Genomic DNA, 17,482 nt, shown 5'->3' on the forward strand with positions numbered 1-17,482 from the left:
AACAGGTCTTTCGTACATTCCAGGTTCAGTAACGTCAAGTAACATGGGCTCGCCGGGTCAGGACATGCGGCACGTGCCGCTAGACTACGAGCAGCCCCACACCAAGCGGCCGCGGATCGAGGGCTGGGCCACATAGCCCGCCTACGAGGCCTTCGGGTCGTACTCGAGGCCTTTACACCCGCACTGCTAGGCCGCCGGCGCTCCCGCCGCCACCACGAGCTTCGGACCGTCCCGTGCCGTAGATCGTGCTCATGGTGCTTGATTGTGCTAACCTTCCAAAAGTCTGGATACAAGGTGCAAAAATCAAAGTTTTTTTCAATTTTGGCACGGTCCACATTGTACGCGGTACGAACAAATCTCATATCAAACGAATTTTATCAAGTTCAAATCGTTGAGATTTCATATTGTTACGATTTCTATAGGAATCGATGTGTAAAAGATAATTAAATGTTCAATCACAACCCTTATAGTTAATGTAATTCATAATGCACGAAGCAAGTACACACATAATTGTTAAGATTTGGACAGCGTTCAGAAACATCGCGACTTGCCTATCGTATTAACAGTGGGTCTGAATGTCGTATTTTTTTTTGTACTTATCGACCAAAGAATTAAAGTGTAAGTCTCAGATTTGCATAATTTCTTGACCGCATGTTTCCGAACGCAGTTCAAAGTGTTGAAGCATAGCTACAACCCTTCAATGTTATACCGATCAATGTTACATATAAGTACGTATAGATAGATTCTATTCCCCTGTACATAAATAACATTAAATGTGCAATCCGTGCCATTGTCTGTCTAGCTTAAAATTAGTCAATTTAAAATCAGTGACTTTTTAATAGGAATCAGAAAGTAATTGAAGAGTGGAGGAACTAAAAGCGGTACGTGGAGTTTAGTGCGCGATAAGACAATTAGTGTACTAGTGAGTGGAACACTAAATCGACTGTTGACTTTTTGTGTTAGTGTTTTAAAAAGTTTTTTGTGCCATTTTAAAATTATTATAATAGTGTGACATCCGAACTTTGAATCTTGTAAATTAAGTAAGCGTAGTGTCATCACAGACGATAATAAATTGTAAATCTACTTTATCTATTGAGATATTTATACATGGAAAACATAATGATATTTACATAATATGTATACACGTCCCGTTAGGAACGAATGTTACGTAAGTAGGTAATGTTAGCTAGAGTCGAGTATATAAAGGTACCACACAAAGCTTTAAAATTTCTTATGAATACACTCGCACTTTTAAGCACTTGTAATTAAACAAACACAGTAAATATATGGATATAACACAGATTTGTATCACTTCTAGTGACATACGCATCGTATTTTTTAAAGCTTTTATTTTCGAACCATAAAAGTGTTTACTTTTCTCAGGCAAGTTTTCTGAACATATTTAATCAGGATTTTATTCTTTGTGCGGGTTTCTAATTTTCAGACCAAAATTTTATCGAGTCAATTTTATGAACTTATCATAACCATTTTAATATAATTAATATACTGTAGTTGATGTTTTGATTCCACGCAAAAAGAATTAACAATATTGGTTATGAGAATTATGAATACAAAACTCAGCGGGTTTCAATAGATTTTTAGACCAACCTACTTCAAAATGTTGAATAATTCGCCGTAAATATGTTCGAACTAATATTTCGTTTTTATATTCATAATTCATACCTACTCTTCTGTCTGGAATTAAAATATTTACTATCTACTTGTTATGTATATTGACATTGTATTATTGGGTATCGTCAGTGACTAAAGGAAACAGCAAGGTTGTTGTTAGTACATGTTTTATTTTGTTAATGTGATCTGAAGTTTTTTTTATGCTACTTAATTTAATTTAACAAATTGTAGTAGTAGCTATGAACAAATGGAGAAGGATAAACGGATCTTTGATGTTATAGATGCGAACACAATTATAATTAATGGATAATATTAAGATACTGGTTTCACTGAACTAAATATTTTGGTACAGCACTTTATTACACAGTCCGCCCTATTGTAGATAGATGTTACTAAATGTGTCGAGTGGGTGAAATAATCGTTGATCTTTGTAATCGTCCATAGACCCCTAGCCTAGAATCATCGCCACGCCTCCCCCCTCGCCTCTAACTGTCCAAGGATCCTGCGCCTCCTCCTACCCCCTCGAATCGTCTCACTGTAGATGCCTTACTCACAGTGCCTAAATGTACCACATTTTTACCATTTTGTACCAAATTTGTATAATACGATAGCATTTATGCTTCAATATTTTTCACATCCTGGTAATTGTAAGTCTTTTAAGAAAATGTTGAATTTTATGACTGTAGTGTAAAGATCGATGTTCATTGTATGTAACCTCTGATGTACATAGAGCTCTCGGTCGCTGTTGGGCTATCGCTAACCTAACTTATTGACACAGTCAAACTGATATCGAAGACAAAGTGACGTTGTGATTGTAACTGTATAAAATACTGTAAGTAAAGACCCACACTACAACATTGATGTTAACGATCCTTAGAGTAATCCTTCAAATCACAATAACAAAATGTTAATGTGTAGTTGTTAAATTTGTACAGGGATGTAATCAGTTTTGATGTTCTAAAGTCTGAACACATAAGAAATGTATTTTCGCATTGTAAAATAATATACACGATTAGTATTTAACGAAGTAATATTTTAATACCGGAGCATAATGAATGTTGACCTGTAGGTAAGGACATTCGTGTACGCCTCGTGTAATGTTAGTGTTGTCGACGTGGTAAGAACACTGTTGCTCTCCTCTTCTGTCAGATTCTAAATTGTGTTGATCGAATTGAACTCTGGATCGTTCGTTCCTAATTCGTTCCTTTCTCTGATGTTGATGTACTTTGTTGGTTAAAATTTGCTCAATCAATTGATGGTGAAGCTAAATTTTCATAAAAAGTATCTGTCTTTGTTATCCAACCCTTGACGTAAAGGCGTTTGTGTTGTTGTATTACCGAGTGTGTGATTTATACATGTTACTGCAAATTTTATTGTAGTACTTAAATATTTGTTGCATTCTAGCAATTCAGAAAAAATAGTTATATCACAAGTATATACAGAAGTCACACACTGTGGTGTTACCTAAATACCTATCATATACATTGATGCACTGAACAAATTGTCCAATAATGATTATAACGTATATTAAAAGTATGCAATACAGTCCGATGCTGACTTAGTGGTTATATTTGCACAAATAGAAATTATTATTTTGGTTATCTCGATGGGAAAGGGATTAGTGAAGTTACTTTGTTTATTTAAGGTAGACCATAAATCGTAAGGTTTGCCTGGCACGGCGCACCCTGCCATCGAGGTAACCGACGTAATGTTTCAATCGAAGCTGGTATTGGGAGCATTATTTCCGGGTTGTGAGGTTGCTATCGGAAATGCGTGCAAGATTAATTGTTAATTAAATATTATATTATAGTATTCCTCTGAACGCACAACCTTGATGCGCATTATTGTAAATGGTTTGCTTGGTTTGTTTTGTAGTTGTACCTACTTTTATGTATGTTTTACTTGTATAATCAACTGTGTGCCAATAGCAAAGAGCTTTCTTTTCAGTTAACATATAGGATGTTCATTGCATTTAAAGAGAATGTAGTCATAAGTATAAAGTACGTATTCGAGATCAGGTTCTGGTTTCGCGGCAGTAGATATAATGGTCCTTAAGTTTCCGACGTCTTTGCTATTGCTTCACAGCTAGTGACAACCCAGATAGGATATAGGAATTTAATACATATCCTTAATAAATACTCAGTCGATTTCACATTAAGTCCTCCTTAACATCAGTTGTGCAATACATATGTATCAAAATGCTTAGGTAGGTATTAGGTATACTTTCGTTTGAATTTACAAAATAATGCAAACTCTGTTGTATTTTATCGATATTTTTACTGATAATGGGAGGGTGGTCTTGAGTTTCTAGACTGCCCTCGGGGATTTAAGTCATAGTTGTATAATTATTTTAAGATAAGGCCGGGCCAAATATTGCATTAATTTAGGTCTTACGGCGCCTTTATTTCTGTGTTGGGGCAGCCACCTCTGCCTTTGTATAAATCGTACGATGATAAACAACTCAGTGGAAGAATGAGATATTAATGTTTGTCGACAGTGTTAGAAAATTGTTATAAATTATTTTGATGACTGTTTGAAGGATAATAAAGAGTTGGATGTCAACTAACTGTTTAATTTATTATCGCAATCCGATTTAGGCCAAATTTGACTAAACAAGAATAGACCATAAATTATACCTATTAAATAAGTACATAAAAATCTCACATATTTACTTCTATGTATGGCCTTTATTCTAGTTTTGGTCAAATTAAGCCGAACATTATAACAACCTACTAACTAATGGTCAGATAAATGATCACCGAAAGCTCCCTTAGAAGCAGTGGCCTCCCTTTGATTATCCTTCAATGGAACTGTTCCAGAATTAATTCTTCGTCTCTTTTCGTCTTTTTCAAAAATCTCTTGAACTTCTTTATCAATGTCAACAGAGCTCGATCTTCTGGAATCCCAATTGGAAGTATGATAATTGTTGTGGATTATAATACTTTCTTTAGTAACATTTATAATAGTTCCTTCCAAACTATCTCTAGAATCTTCACTTTCGGGTCTCGGATTAAGACGGAATCTGCTCTCAGCACTATCCGAAATTACTTTTATTTCTGAATCAACGTCAGACTTTGGTGTCGGTATCAGATGCTCTCTGGAGTGAGCACTGGAGGGTTCATCTTCCTTCTTTTGTGGTCGACATTTTCGGGAACAGCCACCCATCCATTCAGAGATTAATGCGGCAGCTGCGAGGACGAAACCAGCTGCCAGAAGGAGAAACATGCCCTGGGTGTCTGCTAAAGTTAGTCCCTTTTCTGTTATTGCCCCTAACTTCAATGTACCTGACCCTGCCTGCAGAAAAATCAAATAAAATTATATTAAACGAAAATAGATATTCGTTACCTCAGATATTAATTATAGAGAAAATGCAGCGGAAGTAATTTTTGTTTTTCGTGTTCAAGTACCTACTCTTTATAAAATAAATCAATCCTTGTAGCTAAAGAACTTGGCTGTAGCTAAGAGGCTTATTCTGAATAGGTTATGAATTTGATCTGTATAAATAAACAATATAGGACATTATTACACAAATTGACTAAAGTCTCACAGTAAGCCCAATAAGGCCTGTGTTATGGGTACTTAGATAACGATATATATAATATATATATATATTTATACATTCTTAAATACATAATAAATAACTCATGAACAAATATATATGGATTTGTATTGATACCATCTATCAACTGTTAAAAGTGGCATTGCTGGCTGAAGAAATATATTAAAGAATGTTGTTTAATATTCTGGTGCGAAATTATTAAGACATCCTTCAAAATAACTAGCATTAGGTAACATTTTAACCGTTGAAGGAACCTACTTTCATCAAATACCAAATTGTGATTATTTATCTAAGAGGTCTAAGTGTTATGTTGATTGTAATTTACTTACAGATAAAAATTTCCCCGATGGCGTGCGCTGCATTTCCCACTTCACCTCATTCTCAATCTTGTCCATTAGACCACTCTGCAGTATTCTTGCGATATCACCGCTAAGCTTGGATGAGTATAGAGAGTTATTAGGAAAGGTCAAGGATACTCCAAATGGTACGAAACATTCATTAGAAATGTGAAGCTGGGCCTTCTTGCTTCTGAAAACCATCGACACAGCGATTTAGGTAAAAATTTAAGCTCTTAAACCTAGTAGGTATCTACCTAATTAGTCACGGTCCTGTTTACAGTCCTGCATTTTTTTCCGCTACATTGAGGAGTTATATTGGATAGTAATACATCCAAACACGTGACATACCATAGGACAGTGAGAACTCACTAGATTTTAGTAGCTTAACACGACTGCCTTAGTAGTGTTAAACGGACATATTTAGCTAACATCTGCGTAACTTACCTTCTACGTCTCTCCCTCAGACATAATGCGATGCATAAAAAGTAAGTAACGCACACACTAGCGAAAATGTCAGTGTCAAACTGCTGGTAGCCGTACAGTTACAATTTTGGTCCGAAAACTTAACTTGTGATGTTAAAACTAGTCTTAACCTTTTGGATTAGATCAAACTTATTTGATAGTGCATTTGCATGATCCATACCTACTTATACAAAATCTATAATGATATGTGATAATGATAATCATTGTTGTTAAAGAAACTCAAGTGAAAAAAAGACCTATTGTTATACAAGACTTTTCATAACACAAAGGAATTTAATGAAGTGTAAATGTTTCAACTTATGACATGAAATCTCCTACCTTAGTTTAAAAAATCCTGACTAGGTATATAGTCGCACTTATTAGAGAAGTATATATATTGTGTACATGATGTACCTAAATGTACCTGTCTCAATCTATCTCAACTTACTTTTTAGTTTCAGTAAAATTTGACTGAATGATGTATTCCAGTTCTGCCCTAGATCCTAAAAAGGCAAAAGGCAGCAAGAAGAATGTTTTTGTTGTATTCCTGATTCCAGAAGGCACGTCTCCTACTAGTTGCAATTTTTTGAGCAGTTTATTTGTTTTAGGGTCCGAGGAATTGAGGAACCATTTTTCCCAACCGCCGCGATCTTAAATGACAAATTAAAACAATATATGAAGGATCCTTAATTGTACGGAGCTTTTTTTTTTATTTTCAGGTGTACCTTTTAGTTATAACCTGACATTTAAGTAAATAAAGTTATTATTTCGTTTTATTTTCCTTGTATTGTAATTTTAAGTGTTGTATTCTATAGATATATGTTTCTTGAATGCTATTTTTCATTTTATTGCAGCATGCCGTTTCAAAACGAGAGCGTAACTTCACTTTGAATTTATTGTCTTGTTTTCTCGCGAAGTCTTCCTTTACCGGAAAGCTTTTATAATAATAAAATAAAAATAAAATTTTGGGAGCTTAGTTACACTAGACTGGCGGGCGGAATATATCGTTCATAGAACCGGCGACTGCTGAAAGCCAAAAACAAGGTGGACCAACGATCTGGCCACACAAGGAACCGTTAGTAGAGCGCATGGCCGGTCGTCATAGAGATCCTTGTAGCCAATGACCAGCAGTGATACCTACAACTGATATTATGAAAATCTACCTAAAGTTCCAACTCGATAAAATCCATCCAATAATTGTTGAATGCTATCTATCGTTTCCGGAAACACGGGCAAGGTGACGAAGGCTATAATGGAACCGGTGTAGCAACTTGTGATGATTATTGTGAACAACCAGTACCAACCTGAAATTGATTAGTAACTTGTAAACGTTGTTCATTCGTTAACAAAAATTAAATAAGCAATTAAAAAGAAACAGGCGCCAACAATAACTTCCCTTCGGCCGCGTACGCAACCAGAGCTTCGTAACCAGATGCGATCGAAAACTATTTCTGCTTTGTACGAAACCGGTTGCGATCAAAAACTAATTCCGTCTTACTAGTTATCAGTTACGATCGAAAACTTTTCTTTGTTGTACGAAACCTTTCGACCGTTGATAAAGTCAGCTAAGATTATATTTATACACCTTGTTATACAGTATAAGTACTGTACACGTTATATCATCAGTCAAAAATCAGAACACAAAAATGTACCAGTTGATAATATTCAAATACTTTGTTGGCAAATACAATGTAACATTGTTCTTAAAAGACACTGGCTTAAGAGACATGGAGCACTGACATTCAGGATAAGAAATTATCATGAGTATCATGACAAAATATTTGAAAAAGAAACCTATAGCTAGATGGCCCAGACATTGGTTTCGTATAAGAACGAGAAGTGTTCGATCGTAACTGGTTACGGGTAAGACGAAATTAGTTTTTGATCGCAACCGGTTTCGTACAAGGCAGAAATCGTTTTCGATCGCATCTGGTTACGAAGCTCTGGTTGCGTACGCGGCCGAAGGGAATAACTTTTGGTATCTATTGCATAAGTCCTCCACAACTTACAACCCCCGTAAGGGTCCTTGGCATTGAAAGGGTTGACTAGAGACGAAACGGGTAAGAGATGAAGAATAATATAATAAAAGGAAGAATGTGGAAGAGCTATAATAATTTTGAGTATATATTTGCAACCATTACTACGCGTTTCTATTTTTTATTTCACGCGAGTCACACGCACACTCAGAATCTGTTTCATAGCTTAACGTCGAAGTTATAAATTGTATTTGTAACCTAAAAAAAACAATTAAATTCTGGTAAGTATCCAGTTTGGCACTAACTTCCTCACTACCTTTCTTTCTTATGTTCTTACACTTCTTACCGATCAATAGCCTTGTTGTTATCTTCGTAGTTTTACTCCAAGAGTTCTTCCCAACAAAAGTGAAACAGTTGGTGAATGTCCCAAAAACATACCAAAACATATTCTCAATTTCACCGCTGTTGTGTAGTAAATGTTTTAAAGTATGTTTGTCTGAGAACGCTAAAGGGAAGATGCCAAAGAGATACGTTAATGTAAGTGCCAGCCAGACAGTCCAGTGAAAAGGACCTAAAATGGCTCGATATCTGTAAAAAATAGAATGTGATGTAATACAAGATCTTAATAGGCACTTTTCCCAAAACGACAGAGAACAATGCTTTGGGGTAAATTTTATATAAAGTCACAAAATTCTACCATCTGTCAGTGTCTATAAAAACGTTTACAATATACGATATTTTAGATTTTAGTCAATTAATAAAACAATATTTATAATAACAATATACATAATGGATATATACAGATGATTGCTATAACTAGCTTATATCTAAAATAGGCCCTTGAGGCATTGTACCAAGGATGCTGGCGGCATTTCCTCGTATCGCAATACTGACGTTGTGCGAGGCAGCCGCCAGCTCTTCGGTCACCAGTTACGTCTACCAGACGTTTCGCGATTTCTCCAAAAAACTTGTAATGAAAATACTTTAAACAAAAACTACGTTGTAGGTTTTTCTTGTTTAGAAGAAATCAAAACCAAAACAGTCAAAACTTACCAAGATCCTATGTTAATTTACATGAAAGTAATCTATCTAGAGTTATACAAAACTATGTTCAAGTTATTTCAATGGACGTCAAGTAGGGTAAAAGAAACATAGTTTATTTTACTCGGGGCAATAGAAAAGGGTCTTTATTGGGTTGCATACAAGTTTAAGTAAGTCATATCTTTGATTCGCATAACAACTTGTGTCATAATCATCATTGCGCATACAAATGAAAAGTCAAATTATATTGTGTCATTCATTTTAGCCATAATATTTGATGACATACATACAAAGAAGTTGTCATATATTTTTTGTGCATACCTAACGAATCTAACCGACAATTTTATGCGAATTAAATTTATGACTATAAAAATTATGACAAAACACATGTATGACAAAAACCAAGTTATGCTCAGGAATAATTCTGACTAAAGATTTTTATGACTTACAATTTTATGCATAAAGTTAAAGTGTTATGATATGATAGTTAAAAATATGACAAAAGTTGTTATGCGACCAGAGTCCCAGAGAAACAGTAGACTCTGGCGACACTAACTTTCCTTAAACTCGGCAGTAAGAATCGGCATTTTACAATTTGACTGCACCTCATAAATTGCCATATCTCTATAAGCTTCCTACTTTGAGTACCACTTGGCATGGCAACTTGGCGTGGTTCGACTCTGAGGATTGCCTACAAGGATTTCTCTTTATCCACTTGACCTTACACAAGTCTTGAAAATGTCCATTTCTAGACAATCATATACAAATAAAAAAAATGTAAACATCATGAATAAGTTAAGTTTTTGATTTAGGGTCAAGGAGGGAACAGTATCTCGGAAAAAATAGCCGGGTACAGGGGCTCACTCAACCTAATTCCAACATGAGAGAGGCTATTTGTTTCCCTACTAACGAAACAGTTAGTTCCCTAGAAACATTTCGTAGTCGAACAAATTCAAATGGACCAGCAATGTAAATCCATTTGAAAATTTCTAAAACCTAAGGGTGCTATAGTGTATAGCGATATTTGGCCGACTGAGCCACTGTTCACGTTGAACCACTGTTCCCGCCTTGAACGTTTTACCTCGGTAGCGCTGTAGACATGAGAGTGACAAAGACGGCGCAATCGGTTGAATGAGAAAAGCTCATGTCTGTATCTCTGATTCGGTCACTTGTCAAATAAATACCAGCAACCCCTATGTCAGCTCTGCCACCTGTGATTTCTTTCAGCACTGACTCACCAGATCTAAAAATATGAGGTATTTGCATATAATTTGTGACACAGTATGGTATACTAACTAGATATATAAGGTGCGTTTTCACCGGCCGGCCAAGGCCGATTGAACCGTCACATAACTGGTCCATGTCAAAGCATGACTTACATAAGGGAAAAGTGGAGGACCCGCGCGAAATCACCTTTTCATACAAGCATAGTCCTCATTTTCCTCTCTGTATATTAATATTGTTGAAAATATTTTGTCACATTTAGTTGTATATTGACCACAGCATATGTAGCTGCATAGGCATCTATACGTTTGATTTTTTTCGAATTTTTAATTTTTATAAGAATCAGGAGCATTTTAAAATTTGTATGAAAACTGTTTTCCGCTCCTAATGTTTATAATAATAAGAATAAAGACGTTTATTCAAAAAGTTTAAACATAGGTACACAAATTATTGTATATTGTATTAGCTTACAATCTAATTGAAAAGGAAAATAAGGGTTCCTAGTTGACTACGGAACCCTAAAAAAAGACTTCCAGCAACGGACGCTGTTATTATGCCACCTGTTTTTTGTTTGACTTTTTCAGTATGTGGCATACTGAAAAAGTCAAATAAAAAAAGCGGCCAAGTGCGAGTCGGACTCGCCCATGAAGGGTTCCGTACCATTTATGACGTATTGAAAAAACTACTTACTAGATCTGGTTCAAACCAATTTTCGTTGGAAGTTTGCATGGTAATGTATATCATATATTTTTTTTTTATTTTTCATTCCGTTATTTTAGAAGTTACAGGGGGGGGGGGGGGACACTTTTTTTCACTTTGGAAGTGTCTCTCGCGCAAACTATTCAGTTTAGAAAAAAATGATATTAGAAACCTCAATATCATTTTTAAAGACCTATCCATAGATACCCCACACGTATGGGTTTGATGAAAAAAGATTTTTTGAGTTTCAGTTCTAAGTATGGGGAACCCCCAAAATTTATTGTTTTTTTTCTATTTTTGTGTAAACATCATAATGCGGTTCATAGAATACATCTACTTACCAAGTTTGAACAGTATAGCTTTTATAGTTTCGGAAAAAGTGGCTGTGACAGAATCGGACAGACAGACGGACATGACGAATCTATAAGGGTTCCGTTTTTTGCCATTTGGCTACGGAACCCTAAAAACGGAAAAAGTCAAACGTAGGGGCAAAGCTCTTGTTAATATAATCAAATTATGTAAAAACATTTTCCATTATGTGAATATCCAGAGAGGAAAATGGGTCCTACGTTTGTATGGAGAAGATGCTGTCCCCTTTGCTCTTGAGGTGCAGTGAGTTCAGGCCGCGTAGCCAACGTGCAATTCGCTTACGCTCCGTAGCGATCGAAAAGCAACTGTCACTGTCACACTAATATGGAAGACGGATAGAGAGACACAAAGCGATTCGATGTCGAAGCGATAGCGATTGTCACCTTGGCTAGGCCGGTAGTTCTTTCTCCGAACGCTGCTCGCTGAGCACTGAGCGGCCGGTCGCTCGTGCCTGGGATCGCGTATATCATTGTTATTGAATTTTTATTTGTAGTTATTTTAACAAAAAAATAATCATTTGGTTCGATTATAAATATCATTACGCATTTTAAAAGCAATTTTCATTTTAATAGCTTTTGTGCAAAAATAGTAACAAATTTTTAATTGTGCGTTGTAGATCTATCCATGTTCGTGATTTTTTCTATCAAGCGAAAGTTGACAGATTGCTATTCATATTTTTTACAACCGTATAATTAGCTAAAAAAGCGCGACGATTTTTCAAAAAATCTGCTGGCTGAACCCACTGTACCTTAAGCCGCCTTTAATGTACAAGTTAAAAAAAAAACTAAAATGCACATAATAATGTAGGTTGGGCTATTAATGCTATCCATACCTCGAGGCAGTACTTAGCAAGACAAAATTGGGATTGTGAAAGCCTTAAATAGTAATCAAACCAAAAGTTAATAGCCAATTGTCCTTTTCACGAGTTATATTTATATGCATTACTTAATTGTATATGTATACATTATACTCGTACTAGGGAAAAACTGAGGGCCTACAGCTAAGATTGAGAAAAGTTATGTTCCTTTCTGTCGCTCGAATACGCAAGTGGATAGAGAGGCAGATAACGATATTCGATATTGGCGGTAGGCCCTCTGGACGGTTTCACGGGATAACCAAGCTGCATCAACCTCACGTAAGTGGAAGAAAAGTAATGAAGCCGATGGATGAATTAATGAATGTAAAACGACAAACGATGAACTGAAAATTTAAATGCTGTATTCATACCCCAAATGTGGTTCTCGAGGTTCCTTTATTTCTATGGAAAAGTTATTCATTTGAGACAACAGTGTGAGGAGCCTTACTTCAATTCCATCCCACACGACTCTTGGATTGCCTCCGTCGGCATCCGTTTTTATACTGTATAATAAAACAGACATACTTAATTCATTAGGGATTTGTCGGATCTAGAACATTTATAGATGAACTAGTAGTATAAGCGATATTTTTTACTAAAACTATCCGAGTATAAAACCTTGTTTTAGTAGGTCCCTATAAAAAACTAAAAAAACTTTTAGTTGTCACTTCACTTTGAGTTCATTTGCTTCATATCAGTTAATATCAGCAAGATAAATTATTTTACTACCCTTAGTATTTTTGTTATTAAGTAAGCAACGCAATTATTTACGCGTATACATTTAGATAATAATGATCTTACGTTCGAAAGATATAAGGTGGTTGGTTAGCAGCAGCTACCACAAATCGGTGTCCCGCATAGCCCTCTGTCATCTTGCGGGGGAACAGATTGACCTGTCTGGAGAACTTGCCATGGGACCACGAGGTCAACACTACGGGTTGACTGGCTCCAAGACCGTCGGTGTACAACTTGTGGGTGTATAAAATGTAAGGCGCTTCCTGGATAAGTAAAGGTAAACTTAACAAAAGCATTATTCCTTTTCAATTTATTAAATAGGTTTTTTTTGCTATGGAATACTTTTACGCAAATGTCTCCTATGTTTAGAGTTCATTAATTTAGCTGTTCACTATTTAAGTAGGATTAGATTACTTTTGGATACCTATTTTTCTAGTACCTACATAATTAGATTGGTTACAGACCTAATAATCGCCTACTATTTAAAGCTTTAAGAATAAAAGATAGACCTTACCCCAACAATTTTAAGATGAAATAAATATGTCCGTACTTACTAGTGTATCATCATCACCATCCTTAAAACTCTGCCCAATGACAATTAAATTGATAAACATCCTAGATTGTGGTCCAGCTAGAAACTCCTGCACGGCCCATTGCGAAAACCTGGCAATTATAACCACTTTACTTTCTGCCTGCTTCCCCAGTATCTTGGCACTCTTCGTCACGTCAGACAAGAACGCAATAAAATGGATACACTCTCTTGTAGCACGTACAAGTTTAGGTTCTGCTAATTCATTGTTCTCATTAATGTACCCATGGACATATGCTATCGGGAAATCTTTAAGCAAGTTCAGAAACAAATAGCTTTCCTTTGACTTTACTTCACTATCATAGAGAATTATAGGGATACAATCATTTAGATAAGTTAACGTTATATTGTGTATAAGACTTATCAAAGATGGGGTTTGATCGAAGGCCAAACTCTCGTTGATAATGCGTTCGTTCCATAATTCTTCTCTGGTCTTTGGATGTCCATGAAATACTGGGTCCACTGCTCTCTTTTGAGTTTTATTTTTTGTAAACTCTGTATCGTCATTGTTATTAAATTTTCTCCGTTGTGCTTCTCTTTTAAAGAGATCATGCTTATGTTGATAAGGTTCCGAATTAAATTCAGAAACTAACTTTCTTGCAAATGAAGAGGCTTGCGAAGGATAATATTCGATTTCTTGACTTATGACGTAATGGAGTAAAATATAATTAAACAACGCGGTTCTCAAAAACCTCATCGTGCTTTGTTCAGGTGATTCTGAAAGTATAGGGTGTCGATGAAGCGCTTTTTATAAGGCTTTGTTTAGTGATGGGCCTTGGTCAACAAAATGTCATCAGGCAGGTGTTATGATTGAAATTGAATTTTTGATGCCTCGGGCCTTGGCAGTCACGGTCTGTGACCGTGACTTGATAGAAAGTAGCTAATTAATATTTTGTGAGTATCATGACTTTACAGTCTTTTTTTCGCTCAAGGCCGCAATAATATCGATTGGAACTTTATGAAAGTGCTGAACGGGACCTATTCTGTTCTTGTGGTCATATGGGTAAAATAAAAATACACAATATATTTATTTCAGTTTATTAAACAGCACTGGTCGCAATTTAATAGCTCAGGCACACAGCTAACCTTTATGTAAACTCATCAAAATAAAATAAAAAACTACCCCAGCTCAAATTGCACCATAAATGACCTCAGTGCTTAAAATCCTGTCCAAAACTCTCTGTATAGCCGAAAATACAAAATTCTTACAATACATTTCAAAGTGAAACTACCAATTTTAAATACTAAATCTATATTTACAAAATTAGGACTTAAATACTTAATAGGTACCTATCTAGATTTAAATAGATTCGTAGCAAGCGCTTCTTATTTACTTTAGTCTACAGCGGAATGAATATGAGACTCAAACGACAAAGCTACTCTACTAACTCCATTTTACTTAATGCAACTTTAAAGAAATAGCTTCGATTATCGAAAAAAGGCGTTTGTTCTATTCTGCCTCATTATTTACCCAATAGGTATATATTTTCAAATAATATACTGATGTCTGCAAAAATTGGAACACAAACTTTATCTTAAATATTATTACGTAGCAATGCATGCAAGCTATTTATAAATATTGCCACATCATTAATATCATTATTTTATTGGCATCAATTTGATTTATATAGAGCATAACATAAACATTAATAAATCAAAGCGAAACGCATATTGTTTTTTTTTTCAGGAAATTATGATTTCAATCAAAAATTTTGACCCCTATTAGAAACTCATATGAACTTAAACCTAAACAATAGCGTTCTTAAGTAGCAGTCGAATAGACATGTGCTTCATCACTCTACTGCGATGTAGTCAGACATCTATCTAACACCGGAAATTTTCTATAAGATGTGTATCGTTAGTTCAAAGTTTGTTGTTTAATCTGTTATTTTATTTAATTTAAACATTGAAACATATGTATAGACGTCAGTAACATTTGTGATATCTTTTGTAGTGGTAGAACGCTTAGTACCGACTAAACTAACTCTATATTTACAATTTATATTAAAAGGCAGTGTCAACCACAAAGCTGGCAAGATTAGAAAAAAATATTTTCTAAATTTTAATATGGCTCTCATATAAAAAATGAAAATGGTAATCTGTATCAAGATGACGTTCAAATACTGAAAACTAAACATTGATTATCACTCTTTCTAATTTAAATTAAGGTACAATATAATCTAGGCCTCTTCTAGTCATTCAGAGTATTCAGTATTATTATCTAGTACATACGAACACAAAATAGGAAAATAATATTGCAATTATCATTGCACTAAAATTGTTACAATATAAAATAAGTGTGACAATAATTATGATAAAATCGTTGATAACTTCACTTCAAATGATTGAAAACACTTAATATCACAGTTCCCAATACAACGATGGTTGTTATTATGAAGGATAAACAAAATTGAACTAATGCAATCGAATCACATTGCGGCACGCGGTAGAAGCTTACCTAACATTAACATTTGCTTTGTGACCATCGAAATCTAAATGGCACTCTATTGGTGACAAAACAATTTTCACTGCATTAAAGATACCAAGTTTGATTCGTACCGCTATACAATTTAAACATACAATAGTATTGCTTCAGAAGCGCTTAATAATCTGACTGGTTTTATCCTTTTGGATCAAGTTAGATATTGCCGCTGTTATATGAGGTTTTAATTGACATATCCGTAACCTTCGATTTAACGTTGATGTCATTCATTATCATCTAAGATTTGTTGATCCTCATAATCCTGCGGAACGTCATAGGTAGTTTCGACCGCGTGACCGATTCTAGAGTAATTTTTTGTTTATTCCTCAATATCGTTGTCGATACGAGAGGATTTGATGCCGGTCTTGCCTGTCCAGGGGTAGATCTCGGGACAGGGCTGACACGTCCTCATGTATCGCACGCCGGATTTATGCCAAAGATTGCACACTTTAGGGTTGTTGCACTTCTTGGGACGGTCCTGGAAAAAAAGAGAAAATTTATGAATCATTGTCACTTCAATACAATAAGTATAAGCTGTAACACATGGCGCGAGCGAGACACACGTGTGAATGGTACGAAAATGCATGGTTTTGATGTCAAAATGAAAGTTCAAATTGGTTTCACGGTCCCATAGTTTATTAGTGAATGGTGATTATTTCCTTGTTTTAAGCATTAGGCTGGAGTATTGAAAATTGTTGCATGGAAAGAGCCCAAAGGGAAAAGAAAACGGGGAAAATCATTAAAAAGGTGGGTCGATGATATTAAGGACATAGCGGGAAAACGATGGCAAGCAATGGCAAAGGATAGGAAACAATGGGTAAAATTGGAGGAGGCCTTTTCCCTACAGAGGGGTTCTCATTAGGCTCATTACAAATAAAAATATACTTAAATTAGTAAAAATAATTTGAATTTTCGACATAGATTAAATTGTTAATTTAAAATAAAATATAAAATATCTTTTTAATGCAACTGCATGTAAAAAATGAAAAATAATAAAAGGCTTATTTATTTAATGAAAATTGTTTTAACCTACCTACGTTATGTGTACCTAATTGTCTCAGCTGCTCAACCTTCTTTAGACAACTAAAATATCATATAAGGGTTAGAGTATTTTGTTTTAAAATGTTAACTAAAAATGAAAGTTAAAACCTGAAAGAAATTAAGAAAAATAAAACATTTTTAATTAAAAAATGTACCATGGAATAAAAAAACTATACTTACTTGGTAGTTGCATTGGAAAGGCTGGAAGTTGTTGAGCCTGTTGATGGGCGTGGGGTCTCGCACCCACTGCAGCGCTTGCCAGTTTGTGACGATCCACACATCCTGCATGCGGTTGATGAAGTCCAGGAACATGATGAAGCCCTCCTTGTGGTGGGGCTGCGTGAACCACGCTGCATGGTAGAAGAGACCGAAGGGTGCCCTGAAATTTTAAATTTAAATTATTTACTAAGGTCACACAGTCACACTTTCTTGATTATGGTATATATTTTTTGGTATATAGATTTATATATGGTGTGTTG

At 35.3% G+C, this 17,482-nt stretch overlaps 3 protein-coding genes across 17 annotated transcripts in view; 1 reads left to right on the forward strand and 2 right to left on the reverse strand.

Annotated features, from left to right (window-relative positions):
• LOC133518809 (myocyte-specific enhancer factor 2) overlaps window positions 1-4,194 on the forward strand; it is a 67,313-nt gene extending 63,119 nt beyond the window's left edge. For 7 of the 11 annotated variants that reach the window (XM_061852520.1, XM_061852521.1, XM_061852523.1 and 4 more), the window contains one exon: window positions 6-4,194. In XM_061852520.1, the coding sequence (XP_061708504.1) occupies window positions 6-136 (131 nt within the window). In that variant the 3' untranslated portion in view covers window positions 137-4,194. The remainder of the gene's footprint in view (window positions 1-5) is intronic. The other 4 variants (XM_061852526.1, XM_061852528.1, XM_061852529.1 and 1 more) reach the window with 1 other exon arrangement.
• LOC133518807 (ionotropic receptor 21a) lies at window positions 3,895-14,370 on the reverse strand. The gene is made up of 9 exons (XM_061852517.1): window positions 13,446-14,370; window positions 12,958-13,154; window positions 12,528-12,659; window positions 10,090-10,251; window positions 8,314-8,555; window positions 7,155-7,295; window positions 6,440-6,641; window positions 5,521-5,719; window positions 3,895-4,926 (listed from the first exon to the last, which is right to left on the reverse strand). Exons 1-9 carry the CDS (start codon window positions 14,175-14,177, stop codon window positions 4,369-4,371), a joined length of 2,565 nt encoding a protein of 854 aa, XP_061708501.1. The 5' UTR covers window positions 14,178-14,370; the 3' UTR covers window positions 3,895-4,368.
• Window positions 14,371-14,502: 132 nt separating this feature from the next.
• Window positions 14,503-17,482, reverse strand: part of LOC133518806 (mucin-2) — a 167,387-nt gene continuing 164,407 nt past the window's right edge. For all 5 annotated transcript variants that reach the window (XM_061852513.1, XM_061852514.1, XM_061852512.1 and 2 more), the window contains 2 exons: window positions 17,184-17,382; window positions 14,503-16,440 (listed from right to left, as the gene is read on the reverse strand). In XM_061852513.1, the coding sequence (XP_061708497.1) occupies window positions 16,282-16,440; window positions 17,184-17,382 (358 nt within the window). In that variant the 3' untranslated portion in view covers window positions 14,503-16,281. The remainder of the gene's footprint in view (window positions 16,441-17,183; window positions 17,383-17,482) is intronic.

The sequence above is a fragment of the Cydia pomonella genome, chromosome 6, assembly GCF_033807575.1.
Source record: "Cydia pomonella isolate Wapato2018A chromosome 6, ilCydPomo1, whole genome shotgun sequence".
Classification (NCBI taxonomy): domain Eukaryota; kingdom Metazoa; phylum Arthropoda; class Insecta; order Lepidoptera; family Tortricidae; genus Cydia; species Cydia pomonella.

Bases quoted from the DNA above. Each gene is read 5' to 3' on its own strand.
- LOC133518807 (XM_061852517.1), bottom strand. From the start codon at position 14,177: ATGAGGTTTTTGAGAACCGCGTTGTTTAATTATATTTTACTCCATTAC. The intron at 8,556-10,089 runs GTAAAACGTTCA...TATTTTTTACAG, and splicing joins ATGTCTACAGCGCTACCGAG to ATATCGAGCCATTTTAGGTC. The intron at 7,296-8,313 runs GTAAGAAGTGTA...AATCAATTTCAG, and splicing joins AACAACAAGGCTATTGATCG to GTTGGTACTGGTTGTTCACA.